The sequence below is a fragment of the Nymphaea colorata genome, chromosome 10 (genome assembly GCF_008831285.2).
Source record: "Nymphaea colorata isolate Beijing-Zhang1983 chromosome 10, ASM883128v2, whole genome shotgun sequence".
Classification (NCBI taxonomy): Eukaryota; Viridiplantae; Streptophyta; class Magnoliopsida; order Nymphaeales; family Nymphaeaceae; genus Nymphaea; species Nymphaea colorata.
Genome location: NC_045147.1, coordinates 19357601 through 19377601, shown reverse-complemented (window position 1 = coordinate 19377601; position 20001 = coordinate 19357601). Strand labels below are relative to the sequence as shown.

The 20001-nt window shown below is 39.5% G+C and overlaps 3 protein-coding genes across 10 annotated transcripts; all 3 read right to left on the bottom strand.

Moving 5' to 3' along the window:
* Positions 1 to 180: 180 nt before the first annotated feature.
* Positions 181 to 10723, bottom strand: LOC116263352 (SWR1-complex protein 4). The gene is made up of 16 exons (XM_031643056.2): positions 10450 to 10723; positions 10237 to 10326; positions 7663 to 7728; positions 7458 to 7517; positions 7258 to 7314; positions 5975 to 6104; positions 5196 to 5263; positions 4981 to 5073; positions 4086 to 4229; positions 2391 to 2501; positions 1422 to 1517; positions 1072 to 1149; positions 932 to 986; positions 798 to 832; positions 618 to 702; positions 181 to 423 (listed from the first exon to the last, which is right to left on the bottom strand). Exons 1-15 carry the CDS (start codon positions 10564 to 10566, stop codon positions 622 to 624), a joined length of 1281 nt encoding a protein of 426 aa, XP_031498916.1. The 5' UTR covers positions 10567 to 10723; the 3' UTR covers positions 181 to 423; positions 618 to 621.
* Positions 10724 to 11173: 450 nt separating this feature from the next.
* On the bottom strand, positions 11174 to 15876 carry LOC116262013 (putative pentatricopeptide repeat-containing protein At1g56570). Of its 8 annotated transcripts, XM_050079847.1 has the most exons (4): positions 13837 to 15876; positions 12742 to 12819; positions 12052 to 12571; positions 11177 to 11913 (listed from the first exon to the last, which is right to left on the bottom strand). In XM_050079847.1, the coding sequence occupies exon 1, from the start codon at positions 15652 to 15654 to the stop codon at positions 13876 to 13878; it is 1779 nt and encodes a 592-aa protein (XP_049935804.1). In that variant the 5' UTR covers positions 15655 to 15876; the 3' UTR covers positions 11177 to 11913; positions 12052 to 12571; positions 12742 to 12819; positions 13837 to 13875. The 8 variants fall into 8 exon arrangements, with proteins under 8 accessions (XP_049935800.1, XP_049935801.1, XP_049935798.1 ...); XM_050079843.1 differs by having other exon boundaries at positions 11174 to 11913; positions 12052 to 12175; positions 12343 to 15876; XM_050079844.1 differs by having other exon boundaries at positions 11174 to 11913; positions 12742 to 15876.
* Positions 15877 to 16505: 629 nt separating this feature from the next.
* LOC116262677 (gibberellin 2-beta-dioxygenase 2-like) lies at positions 16506 to 19642 on the bottom strand. Its single transcript, XM_031642160.2, has 3 exons — positions 19281 to 19642; positions 17787 to 18141; positions 16506 to 16889 (listed from the first exon to the last, which is right to left on the bottom strand). The coding sequence occupies exons 1-3, from the start codon at positions 19640 to 19642 to the stop codon at positions 16653 to 16655; spliced, it is 954 nt and encodes a 317-aa protein (XP_031498020.1). The 3' UTR covers positions 16506 to 16652.
* Positions 19643 to 20001: the final 359 nt, after the last annotated feature.

Genomic DNA, 20001 nt, shown 5'->3' with positions numbered 1-20001 from the left:
CCAGATACCGAGAGCATCGCTGGCAACGTGTAGCAGGCAAGGACAAGTAGCACTTCGACTAAAGAACCGCGAACATTCGGTAATATTTGTGTCTAGACGTTCGTGTTTGTAGGGACGTTCGTGTTTGTAGGGACGTTCGTGTTTCGGTGTGTGTGTGTGTGTGAGAGAGAGAGAGACAGATTCTTACATTTCAAAATTACACCCATGAATACATTCACAATCTTGTCATGCGACTCTAAGGAATGAGGTGTTGAATACATGACAAATTATGCATTTTATGAATGCAGCCGCCAGATTACATAACGTGGTATACAAGCAGCAAGACATCTCTTTTCGAGATTGTTTTAAGATGTGAAAAGGCTTCATATCTTCGTTCGGTTTAACAGCCCCGAAAATCATAGCACCGGTCAATAGCTTCTGCGCCTGAAGTTAATGAGAGAAGATCAGCAGCCGCATTGATAGGACAAGGAACGACATAACTAACCCAAGAGAAAAGAATGACAACAGAAAAGGGATTAAGCACGATATCACACGATGGCTCACAAAGTGCATCAGTAAATGATACATTTTAAGCAAAAACATGTTAAGATGTCACTGAGTAAGGAGTCAAAGTGGACCTCATCAGCCATCAGATGCCTTCATCTTGCGAGCCCTCTTTGATTGAGGAGGTGAAGGTGGGCCATCAGAATATCTTCCCAGGATCTTCAGGAAGACGAAAAAACAGAACAAATAAGGCCAAACGGAAGTCGCCCAGAAAATAATTGTATTAAAAGATGCAGTAGTGTCTAATGAGATACCTTTCTCTTATGCTCTCTTTTACCAACTCTTTCACCTACATTACAGGAGGAACAACTGCATAAATATATGTGCTTGCTGGAGAACGAATTACAGGGTACAATTGAGAGATAAAGTCATAAAACCACTTGATTACCTGTAAAACCAATAGAGTCTTGCTGAAACGGCTGATCCCCTCCACGATGAGAACGCTGTTATACAAACATGAAAAGTTGAAACTAGGATTCACCCAAAAAAGTGTTTATAATTTGACAACTGTTTATTATGTTTTACTACCTTGGGAGTGCTCGGTGTTGCCACATCACCATATGGACTGTCTCGAGAAGCTGAAGCTTCTGCCTCCTTATTCTGAAGCTGATATATGGAAAAATACAAATATACATGAACAGATTGAACGCAAGAATGTGTATCCATAATTGCAGTCCAAGACGACTTCTATCAAAATGTCATCAATTTGCAATTTATAGACTTTCTGAAATTCCTTTGCAGTCTTAAGATTATTTCTATAATCAGTCATCAATTTGCGGTTACATAAAAAGATAACACTAATAAAATTACATAAAACAACCGTTGCCACATATTACAGTGTGGAACGGATGACAACATTAAATGCTGAGGAAAAATACCTGCTTCTGAAGGTTGAGGAGCATCAGAATTTCTTTCCTCAATTCCAAGTGTTCAGCACAAACAGCTTTTGTAGGAACTTTTGGTTTAATATTAACCTACAGGGAAAGAACAGTAGAGAACGAATAATGCATATTCATAGATAATATCAACAATATTAGCTACATAAAACAAAAATTGCTACAGATCTTATTTGCTTAGCAAGATATCAGGCTGACAGAGCTCAATCATAGAAAATTGGAACACAGGTTGGCAGGTAAAGTAAGAATGAGAAACGCAGTCACATACAATATCTGGCATAAAAAAAGTTCAAACGGGCCAACAATAATAAATATAATATCATTTTGCTGAAAAAAAAAGGTAGATGAAGAGAAAGAAAAGTGACTACAACAAAGAAAATGTTTTTTGAAACTATTAAGATTCATGATACTTTTGAATAATCTGTGATTTATGATTTGACATTTTCTTAATATCCTTTTTGTGAATCTTTTAACACCACACACAAGTTTCTAAGCTCCATTCACTAATTAAAAATACAATTTTTATTATACGATATTCTTGAAATTTCAATCAAAAAATCATATAATCACACTCGATGGTTACCTATGTTCACAAACAAGGTAAAATTATTGTACAGTGTACAGGAGAATGGCAAATTGCCAAATCAAAAAAGTGAATGCAAATGCGCCCAGCATTATGATTGACCCACATGTCAAATAATGCCACGTTGCTACAAAAATCAAAAGCACCTTATTAAGGTACATCCACAGTACAAAAGCAAGATGACGGCAATTCAATGATGTAAAGGAAACTAACATGTTAGGCAGTCATAGTTATCATAACCCTATAGATGGCACACAAATATTTGTATATGGCATTAACTTCAAGTGTCAATAATACCCAAGTGTAGAGATGCCACATCCAAATAAGGCAACTAACAGGATAGGCAGTCAGAGATATACAAAGCTCACCCCTAAATCTTGAAGAGTTTGTTCCACCCTCTTCAGAGTTCGCAAGCCAGCAGACGAACTTGCAGCTTGCACCATTTGTTCGAGGGCATAACTTCGCAGATAAACACGAAGCTGCAATGTTTGAATTAAAAAAAGAAAAAAAAAAAAAGAAAAAGAAAAGAGTAAGAACCAGTAATGAGAAAAAACTATGAGGATGCCTAGAAGTGAGAAAATAAATAAATGGAGTCATGTCACCTATCAAATGTTAAGAACATCAAAATCAAATATTCAGACACAAACACAGGAGCACACCCGGCTGAAATTGTTTAGCATAATGCCATATTGAAGAGCAAGTATCCCTCTATGCTAATATAACTGTCATTATTTAGGAATTGTGCCCAACCTTTCATTATACTTGAAGGCTGAAGATAAAGCACTAATTATCTTAACCACTATAATTTGTCAAAATATTTGACTTAATATTTGGCTCTAATCCCATGACATACTCAGCACCAATAAAGAGAATTTCAGTTATATTTATCAGGTCATTAATATAAAAACCAATTGGGATTCTGGTCAGATCTTCAATACCAATTTTAGAGGATAAAAGCAAAGCTGATTCAAGGTCCATAGGAGCTTCAACCGCATTAATGACACATATGTAGACATATCCCTTAGATGTGTCACATTTTAGGAATTACCAGCAGACATGGCAACATCGAGAAATTTGCCTACTCCATAATACGTACACCCTGTGACATTCCAGACTGTTCCTCAGGAGAAAAAGTCTATAAGTTGTGTCTTGTCACTGAAACAATTAGAAAGTTCAACAGCTTCGGTGTGCCTGTCAATCTTTACATACAGATATCCAATGCAAGCAGGACTCAAAAGTCTCCAAGACAACAAAGAACAGCATGATAAAACTGGAGGATAAGAAAGAACAGGAGGAGGAATTATTCTGAATATTGTTTGCACTGGAGAACCAAAATAAACGATTATACCACAGATGTCATTGGCTACATTTTTCTATGTCCATCAATGGAAAACCGATGTTTTTAAATAGAAACGATAGTTAGAAAACTTAGAATAAGAAATTTAGCTATCTAAAGTGATGCCTCTGCAGGATAATGAGCGCATGAAAACATAAAACTAAATCAAGGGCAGTCCAGTAGAATGGCCTGACAACAAAAAAAGCTGAATGTTGCTTAGACCATATTTCAGGCAGGCTTACTCTTTTGAATAATCCACCGCACTCAGTATGGATAATAACCCCCAATACGAGTGTAATCAATAGCACTCAGTATGGATAATTTATCATAGGTAGTAACCCCCATATCTGAAATGTTATAACGGCTAACCTATCAATGCAAGTAGAAGCCTTAATCCCAGTGTTCTTGTTCAATATACTCATATTTTTGTTTAATGTTTTGTATCTTAGGTCTTAAGGCCACCACAGCAGGATAAAGTCCCAGAGGGATTTTGTTTGGTGTACACTGTACAGCCAAACTAACTAGAAATACAGCCCCGACCAAAACAACTATTGATGACAGCTTATCAGGCTTGCATACCCAAGAAATAGAAAATATAGTACATGATTCAACCAGTAGCTATGATCTTGGACAATGGAAATGAACGACTAAAAAAGTGAAATCAAACTAATTGTGAACTTAAACAAGTTTAACAACCATTAGCAGATTTGGATGAAAATGAACCTACCATACGAAGTGAAGCAGGAATTGGACCAATATCTGCTGCTGCAGATGAAATAATAGCTGGATGAATATTGGAGCTAGGTGATATGGAATCAACTGCCCCACCAACCTTTTCAACAGCTCCATCTGCACCCAACTCCTCCACACTCTGTGCAAGCAATCAAAGAAACAGGTAAACGATTGCAAGTATGTAGTAGAGTACTTTTCAATATGACTATCCTTCAAAGGTCTCAAAAAATTTTGGAGAGGAAGGTTGCAGCATATTGCACGTGCTAGCAACCTTCTCTTTCGTTTAGAAGTAATTTTTCTGGAAGAAGCCTAAGCATATCAAACACTTTCAAAGCTTAAGAAACTAACAATCTTTATAGTATTGTTCCCAGATAAAAGAAAGATTCAAAATGTACACTTAAAAGTTAAAACATCTAAAAATAAATTTTTTCGCATATATTGCAATAATGTAATTCAATTCCATCTGAACTACTCATTTTTATCCCAGTAATATCTTATTTCTTGAATCTATCGTGATAGGTCCACACTTTTTCAATTACTAAAAAAAACGTTACTGTTATGGCACCCAAGCAGGAAAAGGACTTCTTCAAAAGTGTAACAGCCACTAACTGAGATTAAGTTTCCAAACTTGATTATTCATAAGAAACCATAACACAGGAACAGGACATATAACAGATAACTCATAATGGACTCCTAAATGGACAGAAAATCATGTGGACAATCAATACCCAGCCATTTGTCCGTGAATCAGATACCCGCTTTGCTTCAGGCAACACCTGCCACATGAAAAGACTTACCTACAGCTCCTTTTTTCTTTATAAAAACACGTATGCATGATGCACATAATTCATCCAAAAGTTGATACAAAACATCTCAAGATGAGGTGATACCTCAACATTCTTACGCTCCAGTTGCTTTGTTTGAGTTAGAACTGTAGACAATGCACGCTTGCGTTCAACTTCCTGGTTAACATTATAGGGATCCTAAAAGGAACAGAAAAACTTCAATGGAGAAGTTTGCTAAATATCCAAACTACCAGAAAAAAAAACACATTTTTCAAATACAAAAAGTCTCAGCCAAAAAATTTAGAGGAACTTGATATAACCTTAACAAGAGGATGTCCAGAAACATCACCAGCATTCGGAGCCTTAGCAATGACAAGGGCACGAGATACTGCCAGCATTAAAAATAGGAGATAATAGAAAAGAGAGTCAAACAGTTCAGGATCGATTTTACAACAATTTCACAGAGATAAGGCTAAAGATATACAGATACAACCATTTTTATAAACTGTCCGTTTAAATTACCAATAAGAGGATACACAATAGGACCCAAAATGGATTATCCCTATGATAGTCTTACAAGATACACAATATCTATAATTTTGTATCCTTACATATTTCACGACAAAGTTGAGAAATGCTTTTCATATTTAACAATTGGGCAAGTTTGATGCAATTGCGATAAGACAAAACTGAAAATATAATTTGCCAAAAAAGCTACATTTGATAAGTAAGATATCATAAAATACAAAACTAATTATTTTGCATCAATTAACTGAAGTTTTGCTGCTTCAAATATCAAATGTGTAAAGATTTCAACATAGGTTTATAAGCATGGAACCAACATCAGAGAAGGGGAAAAAAACATAATCCACGCTTTCTTTCATAACTGGGAACAAGTGATTAACAGAAGAGTCCTTTTTCCCTCCCTTAAAAGCAAGAATTGTGTGTTCTCACTAGAATAAAAGGATGAACTGGGCTTGAGGTCCATAAGCTCCAGTACAAATCAAATACCATAGAAGTGCAATAAAATATAATCAAACCGATGCACAAAAGATCACAACATTTGCAATGGCACAGATTAAAACCATGAAAGCTTTACCAGCATAATATCGACTCTTTAGTTCCTCAACACTTCGAGATGTCGGAAATCTATCTGCTACAACTATAAACCGAAGATCAAACTGTTCACACAAGTCAAATAGCTGGTCTGTTTCTTCCTTGGTCCAATCCTGCAGCAAAAACATATATGTAGAAATAAATTATGTAATTCCTATTTAAACAGCATGAACAAATAAAAGGACCACTTGTTGTTTAAAAATTAGCACAAGTTGTGTGTTGTCTAGCAGAAATTATAATAATATCAGTAGTTCAAGAAATTATATTGAACTAGTGAAACATGAAAAGAGGAAGATAATAAGTAGAAGAATTCAAAATACTAAAATAGAGACCACATTTTATTTCCACCTACCAAATATGTCCATGCTATGTAGTATATAGGCAGGTCATAGGCATCAATCTTTCATTACCATCATGGATGCAAAAAAAATTCATGAAAATTGAACTCTTAGCAATCTTAACTATGTTTTATGTACTATTCATCAGCAAACATTAGCACTAGGCAGATTTAGGATATCAAGGGTACTTGGCAGCTGTAATCTAATCAATCACGAACAAGTCAATAACACAATGTTACAAGCATTGTGGGGAAATAAACTTGCTGTGGCATTTAATTTCATGAATGGCAACGCCTAGCAACTCCTTTCTCTTGTACTATCATCATATTTCACATGCATGCATGCACCTGTACCCATATGCACAGTCAATACAAAGTAGCTTTCATATATATAGATATATATATATATATATATATATATATATATATAGAGAGAGAGAGAGAGAGATTTGACAAGAGTGACTTATGAGAACTATAATGAGCAGGGAAGATGAGTGCTGTACCACAATCTCTATCACATATATGTCATCAGAAAAAGTCAACCAAGACCAAATGGATATTCTCTAGAAAGTTGAATTATATTCATACACGATGTCATTATAGCAAATAGAAAAACCTGATTTTGCAACAAAATGAAAGACATGTTTAATAGGCATTAAGTAGATGCATCCTGATATAACATTGTCATACTTCCTTACACGTCTTGAGTTCAGTGGTTTTGTCATGTTCAAAGAACATTAAGAAGTGATTAAGAAAAAATGCAAAGCTAAGGAAAGTTAGGCACTAGATAATCAAAAACCCAATACTGTAAAGTGTAAACAGCAGGCAAGTGACCTTTTTTTCATTCTAGAAGATACAAACATAAAAAGGAAGATGGTTTCAGTACACATGACAGGACAGGTAGAAACATGGTTTCAATTTGTACCTACAGGGTCAGTCAAGTACTTCTCATATTCCTCGTCCGTGTATTTGATAATATCAACATGCTGCAGTTTACACCAGCAAACAATCTTAGGGAGCAGAACTAGAGGGAAAGGGGGAACCAAAAGTAATTACAATATGTGGCATATTTAACATCCTTAACAAATATTGACCCAAAAAAGGAGAAAAGAAAAATACTTAAGCATACTTTATTATACTTGGCAAAAGCATAGTCACCAGTTGGAGGAACACCATTTGCAACTTTTACCTGAAAAATTATTTAGTAAACATCAATTGGAATTTAGTACTAACCAGAAAAAAAACACATCAGAAGAAGTGGCATACCAATCCCCAACTTCACAAACCTAATAAATCTAGTAGCAATATACAAGTCTTAATTAATCAAGAATTACCCAATGGAAAAGTTGCAAGTTGTCTTTTCGTGCAGAAGAGGTAAATGGAAGCCACTGCCAAGTTATCTGCCAAATACAATGCATATTGCACAGAAAACCCAAAATTTCAAAATTAGATAATCATAATTATGGCTTCAAGACTCCTTGTGAAATCCAATCCAGGAAGGTGCAAACAATCAAGAAAACAGAAACGGAATGAGTCAGGTCAATATCTAAGTATGAACAACATTTTTAGAAGGTGAACCAAAGAGGAAAAAAAAAGTGATGAGGGTAAAGATAAGTGCTTTTTAAATACCTTTACTAGACTTATAGTAATTATAATTAGCAAAATAGGGTATGTAAGGGTTTCAAGCTTTATTTTAGCTCTATCACAAATGCATAGCAGCACTGTCACACTAACACTCCTCTAGGGTGGAGTGCCAGTGTCGACAAGAGTCGACATTTGTACAGGTATGGGTAAGGCTTCAAACATGCTGCTGGTGCAACACTAACCGTGTCAGATGCGGTCAATACACCTGAGAGCAAATCCATTCCAATTTTGGACTCGATCAAGATTGAACGATTCCAAAATCATCCTGATTCAAGGGTTTTTTCTAAGCTACCTTTGCTGTCTCAGGGTTTTTTGTCAAGTATGTTATAAAATTCCATTCGCTAAAGAGAAGGAAAAAACAGAAAGCATATGCCAAAAGTATATAAACTGAGATATCCCCAAGAACCCCAAGAAAATTTCATGATAATACTGTGTTAATATTGTGATGTTATCAGGATATATATCGGTGGAATTTGAAAATAATATGATATTTTATATAACTCCAAGTTGATATGCAGGCTCCATATTCTTGGTGGAGCTCACATACAGTTATCTGATGCTTACCTTGGATCACAAACCCACAATTTTAACAAGGACCTTAGAACCTTTGTTTGAAAGATGAACAGATTACAACATGAACTTGTAATCCTTGCATCTTGGATGCATGAGTGTCAAGTTAGACGAACAACAAATTTTCAGATCTCAAATCCAGGGTAAACAAACAGCCTCATAGCATATTTGAGTCCAAATCCAAGTTTTTCCAAACCCAAATTAAATGCATCTAGCTCCCTAAGTGGATGAAGAAATTTTCAGAATAAATGAAAATCATGATTAAGATATCAAACTATCAATCTTACTTGCAAAGTATAATAAAATGTTACAAAATGTAATGTGCCTTAATTGGCAACAACCCTATTTGAAGAATCAAATAGTGAGCACTTAAAATCAATTTATCTTATTTTTTCATTACTAACAGAACTTATTTTCGCAATAGAAAATGAGCTTAATACTAGGCAACAAATGCAGTTGCCTCCAAGCAAAAGAGACAGCAATCAAGCATCCAAGGCTAGTCAAGAAAAACAATATTGATGCAAGTTCCCTAACCTACAGGCTTCAATTTGATTAAAACGATGTGACAGCAAAGGTAGCTTTTAAATGGAAGCTCTTTATTCTATTCAACTGGCTAACCAAGAACTTTAACAGAGAGATTCACAAGATATGAGAATACGCTCACATTCTATGAACATCTGCAATTATGTATGTCAAAACATGTACTCATATTGGAAGCGTTGACAACAGGGTCTAGAATAGTAGGGTCTTCCTCTCCGAAGCAAGAAGTAACATTTTGCTTCAGCAAATTCCACGTGCATGTAAACATACACAGTTGTATCTCATAGGAAAAAACCCTACAAATTGCTGGAGAAGTCGATGCATGTCTTGCCGATTTCCTTAACCATATAGAAATATCCAATTATTCATCTCCAAATTATGATGATCCAATCAAAGGATCCTATCATCATACAAACTGCCATGTAGGAACACGTGAACAGGAGAAAGGTCATGCCTTCCAACCATTAGAATACCCTCAACATTCTCTTCGATACCCCAGGACCACGTAGGGCGCCAATCAAAATTCAAATGTTAAAGCTCGGCACTCCACAAACGGAAAGCACTGGTAGGTAGAACCTGAAAACTAATCCTTTTCTCTTTTTAATTGATGGGGGTTGATGGTGATTGAGGCAGGAGGAGTTGGGCTGGTGCGGAATGAAGCCTCAAGGTCTGAGGAGAAATCAGATCGTCCGATATACCCATTACCGACTTAAGTGTTTCTGAAAAGGAAGAGGAACGGGCCAGAAGGCGCTGGTCAAGAGATCGGAATGGGGGTTGGAGGTGTCGGTAACAGTAACTTTCTAACAGAAAGTATCTTGGCATATCTTGCACTTGCAGCAGTAATGCACCTCATCTACATTAGTCATAAAATGCAACAAAGCGAAGGGGCCATCTCCTAAGCTGAAGGAGAAGCAACAAAAACATCAAACTCAAGCATCTTTCTAACGATAGATCCCACACCATTAGTTCCCAGAGCCACCTAACCTCCCGACGGTAAAATCCATAATCCAAGGGCAGTCAAAAAAAGAGAAAACAAGAACACATGGTGTCAATGCCACCAAAACCCTAAAACTCCCACTCCAACGTCATCCAAACAGCCAAGTTAACCAGTTATCACAGACACAAACCAAGCAAGTAGAAGAAAGCACACCGACCTTTTCCCTATCCACGGGAGCGCGTCGCTTGAGATGAGAAACATCGATCGTAGGCATCAAAGGCGGCATACCTCCCGTAAGCGCGTAAACCTATACGAAGCGCAAGAATCAACGTACAGGGAATGAACAACCCAAAATAAGCAAAAGAAACAAACTAAAACCCTAACAAAAAACAAAGAAGAAAAAGGGATGAAGAAGAAGTGTACTGAGTACCTCCCGGGAGACGCCGTCCGGTTTCCTCTGGGGCTCCTTGGGGGGCCTGGGCTTCTTCTCCTGCACCGCAGGGAACCCCGTCTTGGGGATGCCGAGTATGTCTTTTGCATCCGCCATTGATCGATCTCCTCTCCCTTCAGGGAAAGGGAACCAAATTTCCCCGCGCCTGCTTTCCCTCCTCTCTTTCACCAGTCTCTGATCTCCTCTCGATTCGAGTTGCTCTCCCGGGTTTCTCCCACCAGTTTCTTGGCGCGATCACGGGAGGATCCCGCGGGCCTCCGTTTTATTCATAGCGGCAGCTGGTCTGAGATCCGATATCTATTGACCCGATCCTAGTCCCAAACTAATATGGATCCAGCCGGAATAGGGAGAACCACATCCAAATCCTCAATACCTCAATGTTACCGGGATCCGACCCTCTTCGTGCTCCGTTCAATCAAAGATCTCGGAACCAACGTGAGTTACTTTCCTGGTTAAGCCCGACAGATGAAGAGATCCACGGGGAAGTTTGAATTGATTTAACTGGATTTGAACAAGAAATTCCGATCCGATTACAAGTGGAATACTGACTTCAGTATGCATGTTCATACCTCTCCAAACAGCTGCATATCTAACAGCAAGAATGTCAGCGGGCATTCAGATCCAACGTAGCTATCACCATATTCAATTAATTGTATATTACTCAAGTGGACTTGGAGCTAAATTCCGATGGATGAATGCCAGCTCGAATTCAATTTTTACATGTAATGAGATTCAGATATCCCTCCCCATTTTCCCCTGATTCAGTAAGAACAGTTTATTAATCATTTTTGGGTTCTCTTACCCAAAGTCAATTGATCGGATTTACATATATTGGATAATCCACAAGCATTGGCATTTCTAACTTGATCCAAATGTAAAGATTTGAGGTCCACTTTTTTCAGTTAACCTCCCAAGTTCTTGGGTTTCAAATGGGGAAATTTCATAATTGAGACCCACTTTTTGCTACAAAAGCGAAAAAGACATTCTTTCTGGCTTTCTTGGTACAGGCCTCCCGACTGCTGCTGACAAGTAAAAAATAAGTTCCTGCCTTCTTTGCCATGAACTCGTTTATTGTCTTCTTTTATACAGCGCAGAACTCTCTTCCTGCGAAACTTCTCTAGGATGCGGTCTGGCTTGCTTGGTAAACTCTTCCAAGTCCTTACAGAGTCCAACTTGCAGTACAATGGATTGATACCTTGCAGGCAAATGTGGCGTTTACATATTACAACTGTAATGAGCAGCCAAGTCATGCCACGGTAACAAGGGCGCTTGGGTCTTGAACAGGAACCAAGTGAGTGCAGCAACTGGAGGCATCAAACTCAAATATTAGCTTTCGTGTATTCGAAACTTCTGCTCCTGAATCTTATATGATATCTTCAGCAGTGGAATCGCCTTTTATCCTTGATGTAGCTTTCAAATCCACCTAAGGTTCCCCAAGCTTGTCTGTTAAAAAGGAAAAGCAAAAAAAATCAGCTTCTACTGCTAGCAGCTGGCATAAATTAGCAAACTGCGTCCGCTTACAGCAGCAAACAGACAAAAAACTCACAGCAAAGAAACAAAAACAGCGCACATCAGGCGAACCTTTATTTGGTACAAGATTCACCAATGATGAAGCCATGCACGAAGAAAATCCTCACGACTTCGAGGTTTCCCTTCTTTTAGTGATAGCAAGAGACATATATGACAATCCCGTTTGTGCTATAGTCTGAAAATTTTGACATACTGTTTCAGGTTTATGGTGGAACTACAGCCCAGAGTGGTTCTTCGCTCATGAATCAAAACATGAAACACATGACACTGTAACTCAAAATATAAGAATTTTCATGTGCACATTATTTAATATATAAAAATAATCTGAATAAAATAAACTACCTCCCCTTGTATGATCTTCGACTCTTTTGGAATCAGTCAGCTCCTGCCGTGCTGCATAACACAGCCTGGATTGAACAATGTTGGCATTTTCACAGCTGATCTTTCTTTCCTTGGGCATTTGCAAGTGTGCTGGATCATCAATAAATGTCCGCTTTGGTTGAATGATTAGTCTAAGATATCACATGCACACGCACAGAAGAAGAAGATGCCCCGAATGCCCCCTTCCCTTCTATAAAAAAAAAAAAAAAAGATAGTCAAAAGTCAACCAAAGCGTCACTTTTCCAAAGCCTTGCCCCCGCAACTAGCACACAACAGAGAGGTTCTAGGCATCGAAAAGTAGAAAGAGAAATAATGCAACTGAAAATATAAGAAATCTGATTTGAGCTTCATTCATGCTACCTCCTGTATAATCCTCAAACTCCTTTGAGAGTTGGCTAGATCAACATCTGTCATTCCGGATATTTGACACGTCCTTGGCTGAAAATTGTTGGCATTTTCAGAGCTGAGCTATGCCCAGTTCCTTCAGCAACAAAAATACAATTGGAAAAAGAGGGAAAAAATCCTCAGACTAGCGACTAAAACGAAACACATGTCACCTACAGGAGGATGGTGTATGTTATTCATGTTTCCTGAATTACATGCATGTTATGTGTATTAACATGAGAACAAAAACTCGTAACCAAAAAGTCATAGCTGCCGAAAAATACCATTGGCTTTGATAGGATTCATTACTGTTGGCTCTTTCTTATATTCTATGTGGTTGTTATGTGATGAATATGATTTTTTACTGTTGGGTATTATTTTGATATTCTACGTGTTTCTTATGTGATGAAAGTGAAAATTGCATAGGCCAAGGATTCAGATACTTGTTTTTCCTCAGCTTGTCTCTCCCACTGATATTTCTTCTCACTTCTCAATCTGTTCGCATTTTTCATGCAATTGTTACCTGTCAATCAGTTTCATCTCGATATTGGAGCATCCATTCTTGTAATGCCCTTCTATTCATCAGCTGACCTTGTCTAGCAGAGCAGACATATATAAACTGAAAACTGCATATCAAATCTAAAATTATGAAAAAAAAAAAGTTTGTAGACATTTAAATTATCAGTGCGGATATAAGAATTCACTGCTATAAGGGAAGCTAATGGCATAGCAAACAATCAGGTGGAAGACTAAGAGAAAAGTACTGGGTCAGGAGAGGCATAGGTAACTACTGTTTAAAACAGTTCAATACATATCCACCAAATAGAACACCCATTTCCAAGCCTCTGCAAACACACTAATTGGGTTGGAAACAAGCATCTTAAGACTTAAGTACAGGAATTTAGTTTCATCGTGTTGGTAAAGGAACTCCTGCGCGTGCCTTGTCAACAGATATATATCACAACTGGCTATTAGTGGCATCTATGCCCATCTTCCTATGAAAAGAGTTGTATAGAAAAAGGCTATGAAAAGGACAGAAGCCAGGAAAACAAGATCTTGGGAATATTTTACCAGTTGCTAATTTTTGCATGTAACGTGCTTCAAATTCTTTCAGCCGTCATCGACGATATGCAGTGATGTGTCCAAGTGAGGAACATAACCGGCTTCTTTCATTAGCTGATATAGTGCCTTCAACTCTTCGTACACAAGGGACATCTGGGGGGCGGCAGTATCACCCATAACAAAAACCTGGACTTGATTATTGACCTCTATCCAACTCCTGCCTGGCTCTTTTCTACCAGCATTCTCTTTCATCAGCTTCCTCGTTCTTGCAAATTCACTCCATTCTCCTGCACTGGCATGGATATTTGATAGCAACGTATACGTGCCTGAATGCTCTGGCCTCAAGCTTAGTATCTTCTGTGCAGCTACTCTTCCCAAGCTTGGATTACTGTGTACTCTGCAGGCAGCAAGAAGAGCACCCCATACAGATTCATCGGCTGGAAGGGGCATGCTGTTGATCAATTTGAATGCTTCTTCAAGATTGCCGGCACGACCAAGCATATCAACCACGCATGCGTAGTGCTCTAGCTTTGGTTGAAGAGAGTAATTGATGCTCATTGATCTAAACTGTGACAAACCATAGTCGATATGCCCAGAATGACTGCATGCACAAAGAATACCTAAGAATGCCACATGATCTGGACGAACACCATTAGATATCATCAGATTGAACAATTCGATTGCTTCATTGCCATACCCATGCTTCCCGTATCCCATCAACATTGATGTCCATGTAACCAGGTCTCTGGAGGGGGCCTCATCAAAAACTCTTCTGGAGTTGTAAACGTCACCGCTTTTTGCATATAAGTCAATCAACGCATTTGCTAAGGGAACGTCCTCACTGAACCCACTCTTCATTGCGCGCCCATGTACCTGTTGTCCACAGGCCAAGGCGGTCAGATTCGAGCAGGCAGTAACCAGGCTAGTGAAGGTGAAACAGTTGGGCCTCAGACCTTGCTTTTCCATCTCAATGCACACATGTAGGCAGTCCAGAAAGCCAAATTTTTCATATGCAGATATGATGGTATTCCAGGTAATCAAATCTCTCTGAGGCATTTCGTCAAACAATTTTCTGGATTCCAAGAATCTCCAGCAATGTGCATACATGTCGATGGTGGCATTGCCCACGGCAATGTTCTTGTCGTAACCCAATTTGATTGCTGCTCCATGGATCTGTTCTCCGCAGGCCAATGACTCGATCGACCCCGAAGCTCGCAGCGCAATGGAGCAACCGAAATGATTCAACTCAACTCCTTCTAAAAGCATACGCCGGAAAATTTGAACCGCCACCTCTCCGCCGCCCTTCCTAGAGTATCCTGCAATCATGGTCGTCCACGAAACTGCAGTTTTCACGTGTATCCCATTGAACACCGACCAAGCATCGTGCATGCAATTGCATTTCACATACATATCAAGAAGCGCATTCTCTACATAACTAGACGCCTCCCATCCATCCTTCAGCATGCACGCGTGAACGGAAGAGCCTAGCCAGTAATAGCTCAAGCCAGAGCACGCCTTGAGAGTGGAGGAGAGAGTGAAGGCATTGGGACGAACACCTTCACGCCTCATGTCCCGAAACACAGTCACTGCATCGAGGTAACACTCTTGCGAGACGTAGCCGGTGATGGTGGTGGTCCATGAGACAACATCCCTGTGGCTATCAGACATTTCGTCAAACAGTCCACGGCCTTCCCCTAACCGGCCTTGTCGGAAACAGGATATTAGAAGATTGGTGGCATTGCACGGAAGCAGGCTTGATATTGTGGCGGGTGTTCGTGATTCGCCTAACAGAACACTGCAGGATGTTGATACGTATTTGCTGATCATGGTGATTCTTTAAGAATGACGACCAAAGTTACCACCCATATAGACATTAACAACTCCCAACGCTCAATCTGATCTCCCAAATCCCAATCACGTTGAAGGGCTTTTATAGACAATAGCACTTAAGATTCTGTCCTCCGAAAGCAACACATACCCCAGCTCTTTTTAGTTCTTTTTAGGATACGAACTGTTCAAATGTACAAGTTAAGGTTCATGTAAATGCACAAATTCTGCGTTATTACATTTGCACATTGATCTGGTTACCTGGTCCATCATCTTGTAACCTGAGCTCGACTCATTTACAAACTTGAGTTATAGGTTAAGCTCGACCTCGAGCTCGACTCTTTGGTTGATTAACCTAACAAGTTCGAGTCAAACATGAGTTGGCTCCACTGCTTAAATCCATGGTTCTTAGAAGAAAGGCAACCATTTTCATTTTAGACCTCACCAAGCTTGATTTCAAACTACTAGTTAAAGATCATGGCCAAATAATTTAAGGATTCTTTTGTTAAATAGGCAGACAACCCTGGATGTTGGTAAATTCAAACAGATTAATTATGCCAACAGGGAAGCAGTCTGAGTTTTGGACACTTCAAGTTTTGGGTTCTTTTCTGCAGTATGAAAATCGTAGATCAAAACAGTGCCAGAAAGAACCATCAAAATCCAAGAACAATCCGATGAGAGTTGGTTACATATCTTTGATCAAATTTGGAATTATGAGAGAGAGGGTAGAGCCACAAAAATTATTTGGAATGCATTACTGTACTAAGGTTTACATTTTTCTCCTCATTGACAGTACTCGAAACAAAAATCGCACTACTTCATCAGAATTTAACAGATGATCAGGGGAAGCGGACATTCCTATGACTCTTGTATCGAGAAAGCAAACTGATCATCAACTACAACATCTCTATGAAGTTCCTGCATCACCACAAGGCCGCCATTAACTAGTTCGAGCGCGTACCAACATGCAGACGTGCCTTCATATACTGAGATCATGATTAATTAGTTTCATAGATGCCAAGGCGACTCTGCCCCAACCTGAGGGAGTAGCAAGTCTTCTTGTACTCGGACCATGTGAAGGACCTGTATTTGCAGTTAGACTGGGTCACCAGCGGTGGGAGGGGGAAGATCCGTGAGTGCAAGCTGGGTGCACCAAAATACACCATGGACATTCTTGACTTGGAGCTGCTCATCACCCTGTGCCTCACGCTTTCAAACCTTCCATTCGTCAACACCTGCCAGATGATAATGAAAAATAATGTACGTGAAGAGTTCCAACGAGTAATGAGAAGCCAAGGCTGGGGTTTAAGGCTGCATCGGCTTACTTGTGTAAGGGGTTGATACCGATCACGGGTCCAGCTAACTACACTAGCAAATAAGTTCCAGAAGCCAAGGAAAGTTACAGATTTACTACGTATTGGACAACACGAGGCCGTCAAAAATGGCATTATAATGTCTTCAACATCACATTGCTTTAATGTCACATTGCTATCACATTGCTATGACTTTAAAATTATATACAACATCACTTCAAGTGCTCCACAGCTAAAAAATCCTAGCTCCACCAATGATCACAGCAAAGATGGTTGATCAAAATGTGAGTGAAATTGGTGAAATTAGGATAAGAAGCAAAATGTGAGTGAAATTGGTGAAATTAGGATAAAAAGCAAAATCAAAATGTACAGTTAGCAAAAGCCTAATAATGAGTTCAAATGATAGTAATAAATAACGTTTCAGAGTTTTAAACGGCAATGTTTTGTTTGGGTATAATACGGTAAACTTGAAAAATACAATATATATATATATATATATATATATATATTTTAATTTAAAAAACTAAAAATAGTAGAAAAATAAAGTAAGTGAAAAACAATAACACGTAGATTTGCAACAGAAAAATAAAAAAACACGAAAAAACGTGTTTTTTTTTTTGTTGGAAACGTTTTTTAACACACTTTTTTTTTAATTTTAAATGGCATTTTATTTTCTTAATTTTTGTTTTAAAAAATAACTAGTTTTTTGTGATTTAATTACTCTTTGATGCATCACACATGACAACTTATTCAGGATCAACAACGCTCGCGCATCTTATAAATTATAAGAGCTTCCTTTTCTTGAGAGAGAGGTGAAACCTGGAGACAGTCGCCCACGAGAACGAAGAAGGAACTGGGGTCGGCAGAAACGGGAAGCCAGCGGCCATCTCTCAGACAAATCTGCAGCCCGGGTTCGTTGTTGGACGTCAACAGCGAGAGTATCTGAGGGTCGGAATGCTCTCCGAACCCCACCTTACTCTGCGACGCCGCCGGCAGATGAGCCTCCTCTTGGCATACTGGGTAGCGGTTGAGCCTGAAAACAGAGTCATTCCCTTCATCCCTCAGAAATCTGCTCAGCACGTCCCGCTCTTTGAGGCCAAGCCCCTGAGCCAACGACTCCAGTATCTTACACGCCAGTTCTCGCAATTCTTTAATGTACCCATTCACAACACGGCTGCAAGCACAAGCAATAATATTTGAAATTCTATGATATCAACATTCATAATCAATGTCATCTCGCCAAGTCTTCCACAAATGTTTTCGGCGGTCGTAATCACACTGTAATTGAAACGGCGGCTTCTCCGGTAATGGCGGGGATGTAGAAATATTTTAGAATTTGCCGAATACAAGTTGCATGTGGCTCATTCGGCAAAGTCGTCCCCTCGCGTGTACGAAAGGAGCAGAGCAGGTTGACCGCCTCCTCGGCGGCGGCACAAACGCGGCACGGCCTTTTCAAGGGAGAAACCGATCTGTCGACGGCGACCGGGAGTTTTTTATCATTGCCTTTCAATGGCCGCACTGACGAACGTCACCAAGTTGACAAGACCAGAGTTATCTGATCGAGGAGAGCAAGAAGGCAAGCCGGTAACGGTAAGGTGTTCTTCCTCCCCTTTTCTCTCTATGGAACAGAGGCAGGTCGTGAGCTCTGAGTCCTACAGGTTACGGATCGGTGTCATTTGAATACGGACCCGAGTTTCGATCCATTGATGTGTTTATGAACTACTAGTTATCAAAAAAATAGATTTGCCACATTTTTTTGCTTCCGGGTCTGAATTTAAGCGAGTCACACTCTAGCTTGGTTTTAAATGGGTCGAGTTCGAGTACTCTGAAGCAGAGAGAAGATCTGATTAATTAACAAAGATCCAATGAGGTCGGACTCTTCAAGTCCTGGTTCCCAACCGAGCGGAGTTTGAACTGTTTATGGCCCTTATACCATCAAGTGAAAAAAACAATAAAACATGGTGGTCCTATAGAAGTGGCGAACGCTTACATATAGATATACGTAAAAACAATATATAGGTAAGTTCAATATGTCTACAAACTCGGCGCCTTTCCAGGCACTAAAAAGGATGAAATCACATTCTTGTGTATAGAAAAACTTCTTCGTGTCTTTGGAGAGGCGCCATCAAGGGATAAAAACAAAAAGGAGAGAAACTCAGATATAAACTATTGTAGATCTTTTGGTGAGAGTGTGTGGACGCCTTCAACATACGTAACCTGCGGATGGTAAATCTCCATGCTGCAAGTGTTGCGCATGTGATTTTTCAAAGAAGCAGAAGACTACCGCGAAGGACCGACTGATCAGATCTTTACCTGAACTGCGAAGGGTTTCTCCTGCAAATCTGCCTCGATCTTTGATCGACAGACTGCGGGTTTGCGGGGAGAAGCAGGTACTCCAGCTCTCCGGCGTCGCCGTTGAACCCTATCTTTCCGCAGCCGTAGCCAAGAGGGTCAGGAGGACCTGCTCTCTGCTTCTCGTAAGGTGGCAACTCAAAGAAACTGAGTGCCTCGCTCTCCATTCTCTTCATGCACGAGACGCCATGGTTGACCACCTTGAAGAAGCCAAATCTCTCACACGCCCTCACCATCAACTCCGAAACGTTTTCTTCTCCAGCGGACATGTCAATCACAGGTATGCTGACAGACCCATTGCTCTCCTTGCTGATCGCAACCATGGTGAGGGTGAGAGACAGAGGGAGAGACGGTGAGATTGAAAGTCCGGGCTTTCTCATGATATAACAAGTGGGAGGGTCGATTGATGGTGCCATTTGACGGCGACTTTAATCGTCACAAGAATATTTTGTGGGCAGATGTGTTGACAATGTGGACTGCGCGGAAGCAGAGCAATCTGGCCACCGGTTTGGCATGACAAGGATTAACCCAACCTCTGTGAGTGTGCTGTGCGTGCGTGCACTTGTTACCAGAATCGTATGTTGCGGTGATGAACCATAATATCTTATGGAGGTACATCCCACGGGTGCTGCAGTAAGATACTAGATGAAGTCACCTGGTCGCATCTAACAAGGCTTATTAG

What these genes read in the sequence shown, in the direction of transcription:
- LOC116262013 (XM_050079841.1), bottom strand. Translation starts at nt 15,654, where the DNA reads ATGATCAGCAAATACGTATCAACATCCTGCAGTGTTCTGTTAGGCGAA.
- LOC116263352 (XM_031643056.2), bottom strand. Translation starts at nt 10,566, where the DNA reads ATGGCGGATGCAAAAGACATACTCGGCATCCCCAAGACGGGGTTCCCT. An exon ending in CGGACGGCGTCTCCCGGGAG is followed by an intron (nt 10,327 to 10,449) that starts GTACTCAGTACA and finishes CGCTTCGTATAG; the next exon opens with GTTTACGCGCTTACGGGAGG. An exon ending in TGGAGCGTAAGAATGTTGAG is followed by an intron (nt 4,230 to 4,980) that starts GTATCACCTCAT and finishes TTGCTTGCACAG; the next exon opens with AGTGTGGAGGAGTTGGGTGC.
- LOC116262677 (XM_031642160.2), bottom strand. Translation starts at nt 19,642, where the DNA reads ATGGTTGCGATCAGCAAGGAGAGCAATGGGTCTGTCAGCATACCTGTG. An exon ending in AGAAACCCTTCGCAGTTCAG is followed by an intron (nt 18,142 to 19,280) that starts GTAAAGATCTGA and finishes TTGTGCTTGCAG; the next exon opens with CCGTGTTGTGAATGGGTACA. An exon ending in TCGTGGGCGACTGTCTCCAG is followed by an intron (nt 16,890 to 17,786) that starts GTTTCACCTCTC and finishes ATCATCTGGCAG; the next exon opens with GTGTTGACGAATGGAAGGTT.